Consider the following 20236-nt stretch of genomic DNA (forward strand, 5'->3'; position numbering starts at 1 on the left):
GTGTTATTTTTATTAAAATTAGACCAAACAAATTAATTTAACTAAAAAATTAATAAATTAAATTTTAAATTAGTCTAAATTAATAATTTTTTTTAAAATAACTATAATATCCCTATTATAAAAAACAACTAAAATACTCTTTATATATATATATATATATATAAATTTTAAAAACTCTAAATACTAATCCTATAACAAGAAAAAAAAGTAAAGGACTAAAATTTAGGATTCTCAAAATTAATATATATAATAGAAGTATTTTAATTATTTTCTATAATAAGAGTATTGTAGTCATTTTTTATAAAAAAATATTAATTTAGATCAATTCAAAATTTAATTTATCATTTTTTTAGTCAAATTAATTTGTTTGATTTGATTTTAACAAAAAACAACACAATTTAATCAATTATATATTAAATTTTAATTATTAAAAAACTTCTCAAAAAAATATTTTAAACATTTTTATGTAAGTGGTTAACCATTTTTATGCAGCAACGCATTAATCAGCGACAAATCTTTAAATGAAATTCAGTATCGTAACGGATTAGTTTTTGACTTATCAAAAATACTGCGAAGACAAAAAAAAAAGTACATGATATGAAAGAACGAGTCAGCACATACAATCCATGCAATAGTATTTATCTGATCCTAGCTAGAGTGCATGTTATTTATATCTTTCTATATGGCAGTCTTAATAAATAAATATATATAAAGAAGTAGTCAAGTAACTAATTAAATTATACAACACAAGGTGCATGTGCACCTCATGCCATAGTTGAGTGAAGTTGTAAATTAAACATAAAACACATGCATTGAACTTTGCTTATGTCACATGTAATGTCTAACTAATGTTTTTTGAGGAAATTTTTTACCCAAACGACCCGAGAATTTTGGGTATCTTTTCAAGCCATGTTTAAAAATATCCCTTTACATTCATCTTCTAAGGTTTCAGGAAGATCATAATGAAAAAGGTAACAAATGATTGCATAAAATAATAAGAACATATCCTTTCATCAGCAATACTTATTGAAGCCTTATCTTGTACAAATAGTGTAATAGGTAATTTAATAATAAAAATAAGTTATTGTCTTCTTGAACCAGTGAGAGGATTATTTCTAATTTTCTATTTATTTATGGTTGGCTTGACTGGACCAATAAATAAAATGAAGCATCCAGGTTCTGTTTAGACAAACCCAATTGGGTAATATACCAAGGATTACTACTTCTAGCATGTCATATATGTGAAAAAAGAAATTCAGAATCAGGGGGTTCGTAGCAAAAGCAAAAAGATGTGGTATTGCAGTATTTGTCCTATATGTGCAAATAAGAATCGGGCAGATCTTTACTCAGGGTAGAACAAAAACCTAAAAGAAAAATGGATTTAATTATATATACGATAGATGCTTTAAAATAAAGTTTTCAACAATGATAAATGCAAAATATCATTTCAAATTTAAGATTATTTAATTAGAATTGGTCATTCGTTCATACAAATGGTCACGTTTACATTATTTGGAATAAAATGACCATTATTACATCAAGAAATAATTAAAAGTCTAATATTTTTTAAGAAAATTCCTAAACCAATGAGCAGAAAGCTTTTGGTGCCTTTTCAAATTATCTTTATAATCAACAAAGTTAATTCCAAAACGCACGGTGTAACCATTGCCCCATTCAAAGTTGTCCAATAGTGACCATGCAAAATACCCTTTTATATTCGCACCATCCCTACAACAATAAAAGCCAATAAATTACATAAGATCGAATAAGAAATAAGGTTTAATTATTCTGTTAATTTTTATAATTTTATCAAATTTTTAAATAAGTTTTTATATTTTTTTTTTTGTAATTGAGTATTACTTTTAATTTTGTTATTAAATTATTTTAATATAAAAAATATTAAAATTAATAAAATATATTTTTTAAATTTATGTGGTTAAAGATTTAATTAGATTTTTAATTTTGTTTTTAATTTGTAAAAAAATATTCTGTTAATTTTAATATTTTTGATATGAAAATAATTTAATTATAAAATTAAAAATAATATAATAATTCAATTAAAAAAATATAAAAACTTAATTAAAAATTTAATGAAACTATAAGGAGGAATGAAATAATTAAACCAAAAAATAATCAAGATATAACTTTGAAATTAATAAATAACTAAAAGTAACTTACTTGATTGCGGTTGAAACATAATAAAGGTGGCGATAATAGTAGTCAATTCTAAAAGTATCCATGAGGGCCTCTTCAAGTGATAGTGTTGGATCATTGAACTCATCGATACCATTTTCTGTGATGTAAATCAAAGGGTTGTTATATGTTTTCTTTGTGTACAACAATATCTCTCGAATTCCCTTTGGATATACATATAGCCAAGTTGAAGCAGCCTGTGTACATTTTCGATTTATTAATTATTCATATATAAAATAAACATATAACAATAATAACAAAAATAAGAAATAATAATGAAGGAGAATCGATCGTGCATATATACATTACATACCCTTGGCCCAATGGGTATCCCATTTCGCTCAGCTGCATAAAAAAAAAGAAAAAAAAAGGAAATATTATTTTCGGTTTCAATAATATTTTTTTTTGTAAAAACTCGTTGATAACGAATATTCTTTAAATGAAAATTTAGTCAAATCAACCAAATTATCTAACGGTCCTCATCTATCAACTTCACGTGAAGTCAACTGCACCTGAGTTTTTTTTTTTTTTTTTAATATACGAAATTATTTATTTGAAAATGAAACATTTTATTTAAAGTGAAGTGTACTTACTTGTCATATTGACATGTGAATCCGTGAAATAGTTTGGTTTGGTATTGTCATTGTTTTCATGGAGTAAATGAGCAGCATAATTAGAGGTGTAATAATTGAGTCCAATAAAATCAAATGAACCTATAAGTTGCTTAGATTGCTCTTTGCTGAAACTTGGTAACCGGCTTCCCACATATTGCTGCATGGATCTTGGATACTTTCCTCTTGTTATTGGTTCCATAAACCTATATATAATATTATTTTTCAATTTGAAAAAATAGAAGTTATTATGAAATTAATCACTAATCTAGTGAAACATGGTATAGTATAATATGTACATGTATGTATATATAAAAATGTTGAACCTTAGATAGATTAGTAACAAGAAGTTATATATAATACAAGAGGTTAATGTTTTCAAGGACATTAGTAATAAGTCAATAAAGAATTTAGAACAATTATTAGACCATTGTCAAATAAGAGTTTATTTTGGTGAGTTTCTAATAAAAGATATTTTTTAAGTTATTATTCTTTTAAAAGATTTTATAAAAAAAATAAAAGTAATTTTATATTTAGATAATTCATGTAAAAAAATTTTATTTATTAATTATTTTTGGATAAAACTATATAAAAGTTTTTTTGTTTATTTATTACATGAAAAACATCTTTTTCTAAAAAAAATTATAAATTATAACTTCTCAAAATATTTTTTATTTTTTTAATATTTTTACTTTCACTACCAAAAATTTACTAAACATGCTAAAAGAATAAAAAATAAAAAAAATTTATTAATTTTTTTTATCAATTTATATTAATAGCATCCAAACAAACACTAAGTTTATTCACTTAGATTTTTTTTTTAAATTAATCCTTCACTCTCTTCCACGGCTCAAGAATTTCAATATGGGAAGGAAAGTGGTGATTTGACTATAAATGGGGGAACATTGTGTTTTACCCAATGGTGGACGTCTGAGGTGCATGGTCAACACGCAGGGGGCGTATTGACTGCTACAAGTGGGGGTGGAGGGAAGGGGGCGAGATGACGTGGCATAGCTTGAGTGGTACATGGGGACATCACGTGGAGGCGTGATGATGACATGGCGGAGCTTGAATGGTATACAGAGGCATCACGGGCGTGCTGACGTAACACGTGTGGGGGCGTGATGATAACGTGGCAGAGCATGAGTGGTACACGGGGACATCACATGGGGGCGTGATGACGTGGCAGTAGCACGTGGGGGCGTAGTGAATGCTACTCTCTATATAAGGCAGTGCTCGGGTCTATTTTCATTCTGAGGAAGTGTGTGAGTGTTCTTTGAGTGTGTTTCTGGTGTAATGGAGGGTACTGCAAACTTGGTAGTGTATCGCGACGGTGAGATAATACGTAATACTCATGAGGGAGTGAGGTTTGTGTGGCAGAATCCGTTTTCGTTTGTGGTTCCATGCACCATGACGTTTATGCATGGAACTTCAGGACGGTCTCTGTCTAAGCATGAAGAACGGTACGTTAATGAGAGTGAGCAAAATTCTGTACCGAAATCCGGTTATAATTTTTGGTGATCTAATACAATTTGATACCAAATAATTTATAATATGTTCCTCCGAAAAATTATAACCATTTTTTAAAATAAATACAAAATAATATATTTCTTTTTCTGCCTATTTTTCCACCCTTTCTCCTTGTGGAGCAGCAACACCCTTCCCCTCTTAGTTGAATGCAACTCCCCTTTTCCTTTGTTTCTGGTGTAATGTACTAATGCTTTTCTTCCCTCTCACTAACACACTTTGTATACATTGCAGTTGGGGGAGGCTCTTTATATAGAGCAACTTAGGCCACGCTTGCTGTTTACCGAGATGAGACCTGTCCCCTGCATAGCAGCAGCTGCAACACGCCCTCCCGTAGTGCAGGCACATCGAGACTCCGCGACGCCAGCTCCACCATGCCCCTGCGTGGTGCCAGATCCTTGCATGCGCGCCGCGTCACCACGTCCCCGGCGTGTTGCTAGGGTGCTGACACGATGCTGAGGAACAGGGACCCCACGCTTCCTGCGTGTTGACCGGAAACTCCACCGCCTGATAAATCACCCTACCCTCCAATATCCTCCCAAAACACCAACTTCTTTCCCATAACAAAAATAATTTCTGCCATTCCACTTTATTTTTTTTTTCTTTTTCCTCAATGCTACGACTTCAACTCTCACCACCAGTCACCTGCCACCATTGCCAACTGTCATCGGTTGGTCATTCACCTTTGTCAATCACCATCTTGCTCCGTCACTCTACCCATCTTAAATTTTAAATCTTAAAATTCAAATTTATTTTACTTTTTTCACTTTCAGATGTTTTATATTTATGTTTTAGGTGTTTTTGTTTGTTTTTAATTTTAGATATTTAAATTTTGTTCTAATATCTTTTTATGTATTTTTTAAAATAAAATTAAATTCATGCATAAAGGAATAAAAGTAGTTATTAATAGTTTACAACATATAATGGAAGAGGCATTGTTAGTTTATTACCATCCAAACATGAAATCAAGAGCTCGTTGAGCAGCAAGGATATCCAAATTGTTGTTTGTGTATGGCAAGAACCAATTAGAATTTAACGTGATGCCTATCAACCCTTTCTGAGAAACCTGATCACATAAGTATTCAAGTTAATCTAATTCATTACAAGGCACTGCAATAATGTTAAAAAGAAATAAAGCTATGATTTTGAATTATTAGTGGAAATAAATGAAACAAACCTGATATTTAGCTTTATAAATTTGAACTGCAGCGGCATGAGCAAGGAGTTGGTAGTGTGCGGCGAGGTAAGGCTTATCTAAACCATAACAATAACTCCATGGTTCGTTAAGTGTAATCCAATGTTTCACTCTGTCTCCAAATTCTTTAAAGCATAACTCTGAATAATCTTGAAAGTCCTTTCTGCAAAGTATGTACATAAAACTCAATATATATATGTGATTCAACTACATTCTAACATGACTTTTCAGCTAAATTTATCTTCAAGTAAATATAATAAGTGAGAACTGAATTTTTTTTACTCTGTTTTGAAATTTATTATCCAAATACCACTTTTTTATTACTAAGGTGATAACTGATGATTTGTTATTTTTAATTATAATTAATTATCCAAATAAATTTTACTACATAAACTCTGAAAAATGTGAGTGCAAAATATATTAATTTATATATGCATATAAATTCTAATAAATATAAATACAAATTAAATTATATATTTTTTGTGTGTAAAATTTTTATAAATATGAGTATAAATTATTATTTACTAAATACTAACAAAAAAAATAATATTTATTGATTATGTAATGCTGTCTGACAATTTTAATAAATAATTATTATTTAATAATTCTCAGTTCTCAATTAATTACCATTAATTAGTTATCTACCTAGCTACCATGCATTATTTGATTCATAATTGTTTCAAGCAGGAGCTATCTGTTGAAATTCTTGGATTTGTATGTGACATGACTTACATAATATTAGGGCTGTAGAAGCCACTGTACTCATCTTGTAAGGCTTGGGGAAGATCCCAATGGAAAAGGGTCACAAATGGTTGTAGACCTGCTTGTCAATAATATATGAATGAAAAAGGGGAATTTAATTTATATGATCATATGAATATAATGAGTATAACTAAGATCGTACCATTAGCCAAAAGCTCGTTGATAAGGTTGTTGTAATATTTGATTCCTTCTTGATTTATACCCGAACTAATTTTTCCTTCTGCATGATAATATTATTGATGATGAAGAGATTATGAGATATCCAATTAGATGAAACCCATAATTAATTAAGGATTATGATATGATTAATAAATATAATATAATAGAGTATATCTACTTACTCGGCAATATTCTTGACCAAGAAATGGAGAATCTGTAAGCATCCGTATTCATATACTTCATGATCCCAACATCTTCCTAATAATAATATTAAATGATTTATAATATATGGATCATAAGATATATATATATATATATATATATATATATATATATATATATATATATATATATATATATATATATATATATATATATATATATATATATATACATCTACATATTTGAATTTGTACCTTATAACGATGATACTGATCAACAGCTACATCTCCATTACTTCTGTCTTGTATTTTTTCTGTATGCAATTACACCAATTATATATCATATAAATAAAAATACATATAAATATAAATATAAATAACATCACTGTTATTCCAGTTATTAATCATTAGGGGAGTAATACATACTAATATATTGATTAATTTATTCTTCTTTTCATTGAATATATATTAATTAAAATAAAAATTGTTTAAAATATTTTAACATATATAAAAAATATATTATTAAAAAATTTGGATACGACTAAATCTCTCTTATCTCTGTTATATGTAATAAATATAGGTTAATCACATCTTTCAACGGTAAATGAAAAATAATTAACAGTCTTACTTTTAATTATTTTTTTAACTTTTAAATAAAAATATTTTAAATTTCTATATATCATTTTAATATTTTTAAAATATAACATATATATTTAATTTTTTTACTCGTATCAATATTAAAAGAATAATGAAGAGAATAAATTAGGACTCTGTAGTTGCTTATATTAAGGACCGTTTGAAAAATTTTAAAAATTTTTTTTTTTAACTTTTGACTTATGAAAAATAGTAGTATTAATGTTTGAATATAATTTTTAAAATCAAATTGTAGTTTTCTAAAAAATTATTTACGTGTACTTATAGAGAAATTAAAAAAAATAACTTCTCTCATAATAAAAAAAATTTATCACATTTTTTTTAAAAATAAACACTTTTAAAATAAAAAAATTAATTATTTAAATTATTTTTTAAAAAATTTAATTAAACTATTTATTCAAACTGCACCTAAATATAGCATTCATCCATTATCAAATCAATTAAGAGCAAAAACAAATCTTGGGTAGAGTGTCCAATTCAAAATATATATTAAATAATAAAGTGGTCGTATAAGTTATAACATATGGTTCAGAATCACATGTAACATGTCCATTCTACTAGATCTACTGTATATTTTTTTTTGGTGACTTATAATTAGTATATCTGATTTAATTTTGTTTGAATTAGGTTGAGTTTTAAATTTTTATATTATTAAATTTATCTAGTCAATACCGCATTTAATTTTTAGAACTTTAACTTACGGAAAATTGTTTTGTATAAATATAATATCAATCTTGTTCAACTGGATTTAAAACGGTTAACCTTTTTTCAAAAAAAAATATATATATATGGACGATTATTTTAGTATAGTCATAACTCTTGATATAGTTTAAAATTACTCATGGTGTATTCGATTTATATTTATATTTTTTCTTTTTTCTTTTCAGAATTTTGTGAAGAGCAAAAAAATAAAATAAGAAGTAAAAAAAAAACATAATTTTATCATTTTTATTGTTTGGTGAGCGATTCAAATATTAGTGACGTTAGTCCAAATTAAAAAATTAAGAGTAAAACTAGGAACCAAAAGCATATCAGCCAAAATCCAGCCAAATACCTTTGGATGAATTCAAAATCTCTACGAGTTAATATATATGGATGTTTCTTCTACTAAGTATCAGAATGTTTCTTTTTCATATTAAATGGATGTTCTTTTATGTATTTTTTGAATTTGTGTTTGTTGGAGGTGGATAGGCTAATATGAGAGAAAAGAAGAAGATTTTTATAGGTTTTAATTAGGTTTACTTAATTAATTTAAAATCGGCGCCGTCAATGATATCTAGTGTAACGATGAATTGTGCCACCAAATGGAAGAGAAAGTTTGATTCGGATTTGACCAAAGTAAAAATGAATTTTGGATCGGGCTTGCTGAAAGAGTTCCGTGTATTGGGGATTTGAAACATATCAGTCAACGAGAGATTTTATTCAAAACGGCAATTAATAACAAACATTAAAAATTAAATAAAAATTAAATTAATTAATTTAATATTATTTTGTTTATCTTTTGGCTGATCCCTTTTGGTTCCACGTACTTTTCCAAAAATTAAAAGATAATTCATAATAACGTTACTTTCACACCTGCTACCACAACGTGACTCCAAAAAATAAATAAATACAAATAAAAACCATGACCTAAAGTTTGAATGTTACCTGGGTGTTTATGAGTTAAGGTGTCCCATGTACTTGGTCCCTTGCCACCTTCATTTGCAGCACCTTCATACTACAAGGCATTTAATTAATTATTTTCTTAATAATAAGGCATGTATATATGTTGATTGTTGATTGTTTGTTGAGTACCTGGTAAGAAGCGGAGGCAGTCCCAAAGATGAAACCTGCCGGAAAACTACTCCGGTTTAACGACGCAAGGTCGTCAGAGCATGAGTTGCTAACAAGAAGAGCCAAAACACCAAGGAGGAGAACAAAACCTCTATTGCCATGGAATGAAATTGCCATACCCATACTCATTTTACAATACAATGTCGATGTGGTGTGTGTGTTTGTGGAAGCTAAATAAATAAATATGATAAGGAAAAAGACAATACTAAGGTAGGAAAAGTATCTCATGTGAGAGAGAATATCATGATCTCTTGCAACTTGCAAATGCTGTTTTAAATTTTGAATTTATTTAGGCTTTGTCGTGTTTTATTAAACTCTACTCTCTCTCTTGTTATTTAAATTATTTATTAAATCAATATTTAGTGATTAATCTTATCTACTTCTTATATAATTTTACTATAATTAGTTACTATTAACATTAAACTAATAAAAAAATAATTTAAATAATACTTCTTGATTTATCATTATTTCTTTTTTAAGATTTTTTTTCGTTTTTCGACCACGCACCGTTGGATGAATACCTTCAGTGTAGTGTTTTTGAGAAATCCCCACCTTTTATTATGTTGTCCTGCTTTTAGACATCTTTGTATTTTATTTTTTAATAATTAATAAAATATAACCTATTATCTTTGGAAAAAAAATATTAAATTAATAAAAAAATAATTTAAATAATACTCTTTTACAAACTAAAATTGTATAAATCTAATCATTTTAGCTTACAAACATTAATAAAAAAAACTGTAGCAGAATTTTAGTAAAAAAAATTAACAAATTAATCTTTGAAACGAACTATTTTAAAATAAATTAGATTAGACAAATATTTTCCACCAATAATATAGCAGTCCACTTTCATATGTTTATTTTTTCATAAAAGATAAAATTATTTACAATGTGAATGACTGACAGATTTTTAAAACGGCAAACCAATAAAATTCATTAAAAAACATAACTAGCTAACTTTAAAAGTTGAGCAAGGAAAAAATAAACTTTTTCTTATTTTAAAAATTTTTAAATAAAATATTTGATGATTAACTTTATGTACTCCAACTATAATTAATTAGCCTGAGTTGTTTTTATATTGTCGTCTCTCTCTCTTATCTTTGGCTTTCTATCAGTAATTTTACGTTGAGTTTTCAGATTCTCAACTCATTAATATAGGATTTTCTAGAAATAATAATAAAATCGGTAGAGTAGGTTATGACACATTTATATAAGAACATTTTATAAGAATTGGTTTAAAAGAAAGAATTTAGTTTGCCTTTTTATAATACAAAAGATTTGGCAAGGTTTATATTCCAACATTTATCTCGAGTAAAAGTTGAGAGAGAGAGAAAAATGAGTTTTTCTCATTTTAAAAATTTTTAAATGAATAAAAATAAAAAACTAAAAGAATGTTTGGTGATTAACCTTATGTATTCCTAATGTACTCCTATTATAATTAACCTGAGTTATTTTTGCATCACATCTCTGTTCTCTCTTTTGCTGTCTCGTACTCTACTTTTCTGCTCTCTCTCCCCATGGTCTTATATGAAAATTTGTTCTCAACTCATTAATATAGGATTTTTACATTAGTGTTTAATCGTAGAAATGAAGGCCAAATGCAATTCTGCTTTCTTGAGTAGTTGTATATTGCAGACTTCTTATATTCTTTTTGACAGCATATTTATTTAGGATTGATTTGCAGTATATTAGATCCTAGGTCAAAATAAAATATCTTCTACAGTTAGTAAAAATTAATCATAGATTAGTTTCTTGAAAATGCACAGTAATGTATAAGTAAGATCGGTAATAGAAAATTACGAAATTCATGAACTTTATAGCACTATGTTCAAGTATTCATTCTATAGCTCTCTCTCCTCTCTCCCCGTGATTTTAGGCTTCAAGTTCTCAACTCATTAATATATCAGGAAAGAATAGAATTGGTAGAATAAGATATGTCAGACTTATATGAACCTTAAAGATTTAGTTAGACTTATTCTGACATTTGTTTCAGAGTAAAAGTTAAGCCATGTAGAAAATAAGTTCTTCTCATTTTAAATATTTTTAAATAGGTGAAAACAGACAAATAAAAAAATGTTTGGTGATTAACTTTATATACTCTGATATATTTTTACTATAATTAACCTGAATTGTCTTTGTATTACCGTCTCTATTGTCTCTGGTTCCTTCTTTGTCATCTCGTACTCCACCTTCTCTAACTCTATCTTTTTCCGTGGTCTTTCTGTAGAATGGGGGTTTCAACTTCTCAACTCATTAGTTAATATATCAAGAAAGAATGAAATCGATAGAGTAGGATATGACACATTTATATTACCGAAAGATCTGGCGTGGCTTATATTCCAATATTTGCCTCAAGAATGAAAATTGAGAGAGGAAAAAAATGAGTGCTTCTCATTTTAAAATTTTTTAAATAAATAAAAACAGAAAACTAAAAAAATATTTGATAGTTAACCTTATGTACTACTAATATACTCTTACTATAATTAGCCTAAGTTGGCCTTGCATTACCGTCTCTGTTGTCTCTACTCTCTCTTTTGCCGTCTCGTACTCTACTTTTCTCGTTCTCTCTCTTTCATGGTCTTATGTGGAGGTGTATTCTCAGCTCATTAGTATAGGATTTTTTGGAAATAATAGAATCTGACCAACTCATATAATAACCTTTTACAAGAATTGGTTCAAAAACAATGATTTATCTAGCATTCTTATAATATAGAAAGATTTGGCGAGACTCGTATTCCAACAGTTGTCTCAAAAGTGAAAGTTGAGAGAAAGAAAAATAAGTTCTTATTTTAAAGATCTGGCGAGACTCATATTCCGACATTTGTGTCAAAACTCAAAATTGAACGAGGGAGAAAAATGAATTCTTCTCATTTTAAACATTTTTAAATAAAAAAACAGAAAAACTAAAAAATTGTTTGGTGATTAACTTTATGTACTCCTAATGTACTCTCACTATACTTAATCTGAGTTGAGTCCGCATTATGTGTCTATTAGCTGTGGTCTTTCCTTTTTCGCCTAATACTCCACCCTCTTTAGCCCTCTCTCTCCGTGGTCTTCTGTGGAGGAGAGAATGGAGTCGTTAGACCAGAATATGACACACTTATACAATAACCTTTTACAATAATTGGTTCAAAAGAAAGAATTTAGCCTGTCTTCTTATAATACAGAAAGATTTGGCGAGACTCATTTATCTCAATAGTGAAAGTTGAGAGAGAGAAAAATGAGTTTTTCTTATTTTAAAAATCTTTAAATGAATGAAAACAGACAACTAAAAAAATATTTGATAATTAACTTTATGTACTCCCAATGTATTCTAACTATAATTATTCTGAGTTGCTTCTGCATTATCGTGTCTATTGTCTGTAGTCCTTCCCTTTTCGTCTCGTACTCCACCTTCTCTAGCCCTCTCTCTCCGTTGAAATCGGTAGAATAGGATATGACACACTTATATAAGAACCTTTTACAAGAATTTGTTCAAAAGGAAGAATTTAGCCTGCCTTCTTATAATACAAAAAGATCTGACGAGACTAATATTTTAACAGTTGTCTCAAAAGTGAAAGTTGAGAGAAAGAAAAATAAATTATTATTTTAAAAATCTTTAAATAAATGAAGACAGATAACTAAAAAAATGTTTGTTAATTAACCTTATGTACTCCTGATGTACTCCTACTATAATTAGCCTGAGTTCTCTATTGTCTCTGGGTCTTGTGCTCCGTCCTCTCTCTGGCTAAAAGCTTTCGAGTTCTCAGCTCATTAGTATATGGTTTTTTGAAAAGAATAAAATCGCCAGCGTAAGGTAAGACACACTCATGTAAAAACATTTTATAAGAATTGGTTCAAAAGAAAGGATTTAACCTGCCTTCTTATAATACAGAAAGATCCAGCGAAGCTCATGTTCCGACATTTATCTCAAGAGTGAAGGGTTGAGAGAGGGATAAAATTTTTAAATGAATAAAAACAAAAAACTAAAAATATTTTAGGGTAGTGCTAGGGAGCCAATGACCTAAGCGTACAATGTGTACAATGGGCTAAATCTTGGTCCATAAATAAAATGAACATCACCCATACTAAAACTTAAAGTTGATTTTGGAGTTCACCAAGGATCGAACCCTGACCTTTCGGATCTAGAACTCTAATACCATGTCATGAACTCACTCATCCCAAAAGCGTAACCTGACAGGACAATGTAACACTAATGGTCATATCTCTAATACTTCCTAAATCTCTATTGTACACATTATACGCTAGGACCATTGGCTCCCTATACTTTTCCAATATTTTATGGTTAACCTTATGTACTCCTTTCATATTATAGCTTCTTTATGGTCTAACATTCTTGCCAATACATTATCCTTGTTTTATTCTAAATTGTAATGTCTAATAAAAAATATAATTCCACGAGCAAAAGCTCCTGTCATAATGAATTTTGCGATAATAACTCCTAAAGATATTAGAATAAGACCTAATTGAAAATGAAGTGAATTATTAATTGTATCATAAAGATCCTTTATGTCCACGCCCCAATCTATCCGTGGAGGAATGTGTGCTTCTAAAATCTCTTTTATATTGTGGTCAATTCCAAAATTGGTTCTATACATGTGACTAGTTATAAAAAAAAATCACAATAGCTAAAATGCTAAATGATGATATGGCAATATTTGCCAGCCATAAGCTTTGTGGATGGAATCTTTCAAGAAGTGTTAGAATGACAATTACTAAATAAATGACTATTAAAATGAGGATATGACCTTTTATAAAAATTGGTTAAAAAAGGAAGGATTTAACTTGTCTTTCTAGCCAGGTTCATATTTTGACATGTGTTAAGAGTGAAAGTTGAGAGAGAAAAAAGAGTTCTTCTCATTTTAAAATTTTTTAATGAATAAAAACGAAAATTAAAAAAATATTTGATGATTAACTTTATGTACTCATTATATATTCCTTCTATAATTAACAAGAATAATACTATTTGTATACTAAAATCAGCCACTAATGTATTTGTGTATAAATATATGCGTAATTTAATTTATTTTCAGTGTGTATTTATATTTCAACATGTATTTTATATTGATGGCTGACTTTAATGGTTAATTTTAATGTACACGTAACATAACTCAATTAATAATTACCATCAACATTAATCTAATAAAAAATAATTTAGGTAGCATGCATTTTCTTGGGTATCCCTTTTGGCCTTTTCTTGTTTAACTAAATTAAAATTTTCTTTACTTTACCATTTCGAAACACGTGTATATCGAAGTATTTTTTGTGAAGGGACAAGCTAACCACCTAGCATTTAGAAATTGAAAAACAACAGATCAACATATCATTTTAAGTAACAAATATACACATACACGATTACTCATTTGAATATGATAATTTAAATGTTGATGCGTATTATATTAAGCAATTTAAGTATAAGGAATCAATCTAATATAAGACTAAAACACAATTGAATATGCTTATTACTAGGTTGGTCCAGTAATAGGAGGAAGAGAGTGAAATGTTACATGTTCACCTATATTATTAGTCTGAATACTTTATAAGAATCTTCAGCTTCTTTCATGTTCAAAATGGAAAAGTTATTTTATGATGGAAACTTAAAATAATGCAACTAATACAACTACTAAAATCCATTATATATATTTTGATATTTGTGCAACAAATTGAGCCGGCCAAGAATTGACGCTCGAACTATTAAGAACTTGAATTCGAATCAGTGCAATTGATCTATACTGTTAGAACGTGGTGCACATTTTCCTCCAACAAGCTAAGACAAATTCAGCATTTAATTTAAATAACATCATATGAAAGAAGGAGTCATCATATACAATCCATGCAATAGTATTTATCTGCTTCTAGAGTGCATGTTATTGTTTCTTTCTATATGGCTGTCTTAAAAATAAATAAAATATATAAAACTTCTAGTTAATGTCTATACCGGCCTGGACATAAATTTGACGAATTCATCTTCTGATCTCTGCCGGAGAATACACAAAGAAGCAATCAAGTAAGCTAATGTTTTGACATGGAATGAATAATAGACTCAGAAAATGGTTACAAAAAAGACAATTTTCTCTCTTCATAGAAAAATACTATACACCATAGCATAACACAGTTCCAAAAAAGTCTGATAAGAAACAAGACAGGGTGCACCTCATGTCATAGTTGATTAAAATTGTAAACAGAAGACACATACATTGATCTTTGCTTGTGTCACATATATATGTCTAGCTAATGTTTTTTGAGGAAATTCTTGAACCAACGAGCCGAGAGTTTTGGGTATCTTTTCAAGCCATGTTTAAAATCCACAAAGATGAGTCCAAATCTCACAGTGTAGCCAGAGTCCCATTCCATGTTATCCAACAATGACCATGCAAAATATCCCTTTACATTCACACCATCCCTTGATTGGGGAAAACGAAAAGAAGAAACCAACCTCATAAAATACATATAATATGAAATAAATAAATAAACAAATAGAGAAGCTCTTTTGATAATGCATTATTGCTTACCGAATTGCAGTATGAAGATAATAAAGATGACGATAGAAGTAATCAATCCTATAAGTATCTATAAGTGCTTCTTCAAGTGATAGCGTTGGATCATTGAACTCATCATAGCCTAAAATTTGATCTTGTTAGAATTTCATTTGCAAAATCAACCTGTAAATTAGAAATCAAATAGCAGGGTGTCTGAGAGAAAAAGGGAAGAAAGAAAAAAATGATGTCTTAGCCTTACCATTTTCAGTAATGTAAATCACAGGGTTGCTGTACTGCTTCTTGATGAAGAGCAATAGTTCACGAAATCCTCTTGGATAAATGCATAACCAGTCTGAAGCAGCCTGCATAGATATAATTAATCATTAAAAGAGAAATGGTTGTTGAACATAATCATTATTGTAGTCGGTTTCGGATATATTGTTAGATTAATGGAATCAATGATGTAATATTATGCATAGACAAAAAGGAATGCTAAAGTGCTAAACTACATTACATAACATACCACTGGACCAAGGGGATTGCCATTGTGTTGATCTGTCATTATTTGTTTTTTCAAAAGAAAAAAAAAAGAACAATGTGAATACATGCATTTAGTTTTCTTTCAATGTTGTTGGCCATTTATATTAATAATGAAGCAAGCAGGGGCAAAACACATAAGCTGTTTGATAATTAAGATGTCATAATATGAGATAAGGCTTTGTTTACTTGAAGTATTAACAAGAGCATCAGTTTGTAGAGCTGGTTTGGCACTGCGCAGGTGAGGCGCATAGGCGGCATACAAGGATGAGTAATAATTTAGGCCCAGAAAATCGAACGATCCCCTAAGTTGCTGGGATTCTTCTTCAGAGAACTTTGGCAGCCGATCTCCTACCATAGATTGCATGCTTTTTGGATACTCACCTTTAGTGAGTGGCTCCATAAACCTAAACCAAATAGTTTCAATAAGTTATTTGTTTATCTCGGTTGTTAATGCTTCTTCTCTTGAAGCTTTGAACAGTTTAAATACATATAACCTTACCATCCAAACATAAAGTCCAGGGCTCGTCTTGCAGCATCACGATCTGATTTTGCTTTAGAAACTGGCACAAACCAGTCAGAATCTAAGGTAATCCCTATTAAACCCTTTTGAGATGCCTGAACATACATTTTCAACTACCTTAGACATTTAATAATAACAGCATTCTAAAGTACACATAAAGATTAAAAAGTGGTTCTCCACCAGAATGAAACTGAGAAGAATCTTTGAACTCTAAACCATCTGGCTAGTTCATAAAGTTTATAACATAAAGTCCAGGGCTCATCTTGCCGCATCACGATCTGATCTTGCTTTAGAAACTGGCACAAACCAGTCAGAATCTAAGGTAATCCCTATTAAAACCTTTTGAGATGCCTGAACATACATTTTCAACTACCTTAGACATTTAATAATAACAGCATTCTAAAGTACACATAAAGATTAAAGAGTGGTTCTCCACCAAAATGAAACTGAGAAGCTTTGAACTCTAAACCATCTGGCTAGTTCATAAAGTTTATAACATAAGAAATCATTTTATGAATGAGAAAGTTTTTCAAAAAAAACATAGAGAACCTGATACTTAGTCTTGTACAGCTTGGCAGCAGCAGCATGAGCAAGAAGTTGGTGGTGTGCAGCCAAATATGGCTCAGTCCCCGAATCACCTCCCGTGCAATTCAGTTTTAGCCAATCAGAACACCGCCCTGGTGCATACCTACCGTTTGCATAGCCATTCTTGCTCACACTCTTGGGTTTGTTCAAAGTGATCCAGTGTTTCACTCTGTCACCAAATTCCTTGAAACAAACTTCAGCATAGTCCTTAAAATCATCTCTGCATCCTCATATGAACAAATTATCATATATTTTGCTAGAAGCTCTCCCTCAATATAATGATAGATAAACTGCTCTGGATGGAAAATTAGGGTCACTTACGCAATGTGCGAGCTTAGAAAACCACCATACTCGTCTTCCAAGGCCTGAGGAACGTCCCAATGAAAAATAGTCACAAATGGTTGCAGACCTGCATTATTCTTAAGGATTATTTATGATTAACAGCTTCATGAATATAATAATGGGATAGAAAAATGTTGAACTATGACCATTAGCCAATAGCTCGTTGATGAGGTTGTTGTAGTATTCAATTCCTTTGTGGTTTACACCTCCACTAAGCTTTCCTTCTGCAAACAGTTCACAACAAGAAATTCTGAAATTGAAAACGGCTGATTACAATTTACTACTACTGTTATCTGGGTGGCAGTTAACATGAAGAAAATTAATAAGACTTACTTGGGAGTATTCTTGACCAAGAAATGGAGAATCTATAAGCATCCAAATTCATATACTTCATGAGTTCAATATCTTCCTAAAACACACATGTAGACCATTCTATCATGATTCAAGTATTCAACACATTTCTACTCATACTCTTTCACTTATATTAAAAAAACTACCTATATATGTGGCATTACATTACAGTTCAAAGTTTCAAACCACACACCTTATACCGATGATAGGAATCATCAGCCACATCTCCATTACTTCCATCTTTAATTTTTCCTGCAAGCCATTCCATTGATAAATAAGCCCGAACACCGCATGTAATTAGCTAAAGGCTACTCCATCATCACCGTCACTTTTTGATACATCTTTAAAAATTAATATACCAAAACAGATATTGAGAAAATCGAGATTTCACGTGAAATCAGACAAGTAAATTAAATACTAAAACCTAAAATTATAACAAGATTTAAATTGTAAAATTGTATGAACTAATTAAAATTTTGTAGAATCATAGTATCAAAAGATTTTAATAGTTATATCGATATTCTAGCAAGAAGGCACAAAATTCAGTAATCATGCAACAATTGAAGAGGTATGTAGGGCTGCATTTGATTATGAGAATAGGACAAGATAAGATACTGAGAACAAGACACAAAAATTAGTATATTTGTATTTTGTTTGGTAATAAACTAAAACAAATTATAAAAGTCTAATTTATTCTCATTTTTTTATTTAAAAAATTTGAAAAACAAAAATATAATAATAAAAATATATAATTATAAAAAATTAATAAGAATAATAAAAAAATAGAAAATAAAGTGTATCATGTTAATATCTTTGTATTCTTTTTGAATAAAAAAAAATATATTAATTCAGTTTTTTTCGACATAATATTTTTGTCCATGTCTCATCTACAAAACACAATTTTGTGTTTCTGTATACTATTTGGGGGCAAACCTATTTGACGGTGAGAGAAAGAGCGCAAACCTGGGTATTTATGGGTGAAAGTATCCCATATAGAGGGTCCTCTACCACCTTCCCTAGCTGCACCTTCATACTGCAAATAATGAAAATCACGTAGCTTAATTATTACTACAATTCAGAGACCAATAAAATTAAGAAGAAGAAGATTGAAGTGCCTGGTATGCGGAGGAAGCAGTCCCGAAGATGAAGGCATTGGGGAAAGTGCTCCGATTCAGAAAAGAAACATCGAGAATGTTGGCCTCACTCTCAATAACACAAATGCTAACAATCACGCCAATCAGCGCATGCACCTTCTTCGATTCCATTATCAACATTTCACAAGCTCACACCATTTCTCACTCTCTGCTTTTATCATCAACTGCCGGGACCAGCCACTTCACGTACTAGTATTATCTTTTTAAGAAAATTAAAAAAAAAAAATTGGTTCCTTTGTTTCAGAATCCACAACAACTAGAAATTTTTTATCTTAGCATAGATTTCATAAATACAAAAAGGAAAAAGTGTTACTATTTAGGTTAGTATATATTAATAAATTTTAATTTAATCACATTTATTTAGATAATTATTTATACAGTTAATAAAAAATATTTATTTTTATTAATGTGATTATAATTTTATATTTATAATATATCAAAATTAAATATTAAGAATTGTGATTTTTATTTTCTGCTATATTTATAAAAAAAACAATCTATTCAAATATAACAATTTTACCAAAATTTGATATTTTCTAAAAAAAGTTGTATCAATACTAATTATTATGTATTTATGTTCCTAGTTGTCATCCATATCCACAATGATGAATTTGTGTTTATCTCTTTGAGCCGTTTTCGAAATGGGAAAGTGCATTGACTTAACGGAATATTTGTATAATGTATATAATAAAGTTTAAAAAATATAAGAAATATAATTATTAGTGTTTTTTTTTTATTAGTCTCTAAAATGAATAGTATTATAATATGGTATTAGAATTTTATATCAAAAAAATCTTTGATAAATTCCAAAATTAACTTAAACTTTGGGATGAGTGATTTTATGACATGACATATTTATTATCCCTGTCAGATAATTATTCTAAATATTATGGGTGATATTTATTTTGTAACTCATATAATTTATTATACACATTATATAAATAAGCCATTAGTTCTCTAGCAGAATTCGAAATTAAACAAATCAAAGTTAAAAAATTAAAGATTAGCTCTTGATTTATTGAGTTGCGTATAAAAAATTAAAAAAATAAATGTATAAATAAAAAATTATATGCACATACAAATTCTATATTCTTTTAGTCATATTTATCATCATGTCAATCGACTTTTATTTCTGCCAGTAAAACTGTATATGTATCACATTTTCTTTCA

The 20236-nt window shown here is 29.0% G+C and overlaps 2 protein-coding genes across 4 annotated transcripts; both read right to left on the minus strand.

The window, feature by feature from the left end:
• Nucleotides 1–1429: 1429 nt before the first annotated feature.
• LOC112788861 (beta-glucosidase 13) lies at nt 1430–9354 on the minus strand. 2 transcript variants are annotated; one of them, XM_025830508.2, is made up of 12 exons: nt 9057–9354; nt 8910–8979; nt 6864–6922; nt 6630–6705; nt 6431–6508; nt 6259–6346; nt 5509–5689; nt 5282–5397; nt 2787–3010; nt 2507–2538; nt 2179–2390; nt 1430–1728 (listed from the first exon to the last, which is right to left on the minus strand). In XM_025830508.2, exons 1-12 carry the CDS (start codon nt 9321–9323, stop codon nt 1557–1559), a joined length of 1575 nt encoding a protein of 524 aa, XP_025686293.1. In that variant the 5' UTR covers nt 9324–9354; the 3' UTR covers nt 1430–1556. The 2 variants fall into 2 exon arrangements, with proteins under 2 accessions (XP_025686293.1, XP_025686294.1); XM_025830509.2 differs by having other exon boundaries at nt 2907–3010; nt 9057–9353.
• Nucleotides 9355–15146: 5792 nt separating this feature from the next.
• On the minus strand, nt 15147–19611 carry LOC112788864 (cyanogenic beta-glucosidase). Of its 2 annotated transcripts, none has more exons than XR_011879457.1 (13): nt 19028–19611; nt 18876–18945; nt 18106–18164; nt 17895–17970; nt 17708–17785; nt 17541–17628; nt 17184–17439; nt 16614–16729; nt 16301–16518; nt 16098–16129; nt 15834–15936; nt 15608–15757; nt 15147–15498 (listed from the first exon to the last, which is right to left on the minus strand). XR_011879457.1 is itself a non-coding variant. In XM_025830513.3 (13 exons), the coding sequence occupies exons 1-13, from the start codon at nt 19184–19186 to the stop codon at nt 15327–15329; spliced, it is 1536 nt and encodes a 511-aa protein (XP_025686298.1). In that variant the 5' UTR covers nt 19187–19611; the 3' UTR covers nt 15147–15326. The 2 variants fall into 2 exon arrangements, 1 of the variants encoding a protein (XP_025686298.1); XM_025830513.3 differs by having other exon boundaries at nt 15608–15716.
• Between the last annotated feature and the right edge of the window lie 625 nt (nt 19612–20236).

The sequence above is a fragment of the Arachis hypogaea genome, chromosome 3, assembly GCF_003086295.3.
Source record: "Arachis hypogaea cultivar Tifrunner chromosome 3, arahy.Tifrunner.gnm2.J5K5, whole genome shotgun sequence".
Taxonomy (NCBI): Eukaryota; Viridiplantae; Streptophyta; class Magnoliopsida; order Fabales; family Fabaceae; genus Arachis; species Arachis hypogaea.

Coding starts and splice junctions, on each gene's coding strand:
- LOC112788864 (XM_025830513.3), bottom strand. CDS start 19,186: ATGTTGATAATGGAATCGAAGAAGGTGCATGCGCTGATTGGCGTGATT. Junction 18,946..19,027: donor CTGCTTCCTCCGCATACCAG/GCACTTCAATCT, acceptor CATTATTTGCAG/TATGAAGGTGCAGCTAGGGA. Junction 17,440..17,540: donor TTTCTAAGCTCGCACATTGC/GTAAGTGACCCT, acceptor ATGAGGATGCAG/AGATGATTTTAAGGACTATG.
- LOC112788861 (XM_025830508.2), bottom strand. CDS start 9,323: ATGAGATACTTTTCCTACCTTAGTATTGTCTTTTTCCTTATCATATTT. Junction 8,980..9,056: donor CTGCCTCCGCTTCTTACCAG/GTACTCAACAAA, acceptor AATGCCTTGTAG/TATGAAGGTGCTGCAAATGA. Junction 5,690..6,258: donor TTCTACAGCCCTAATATTAT/GTAAGTCATGTC, acceptor CATACTTTGCAG/AAAGGACTTTCAAGATTATT.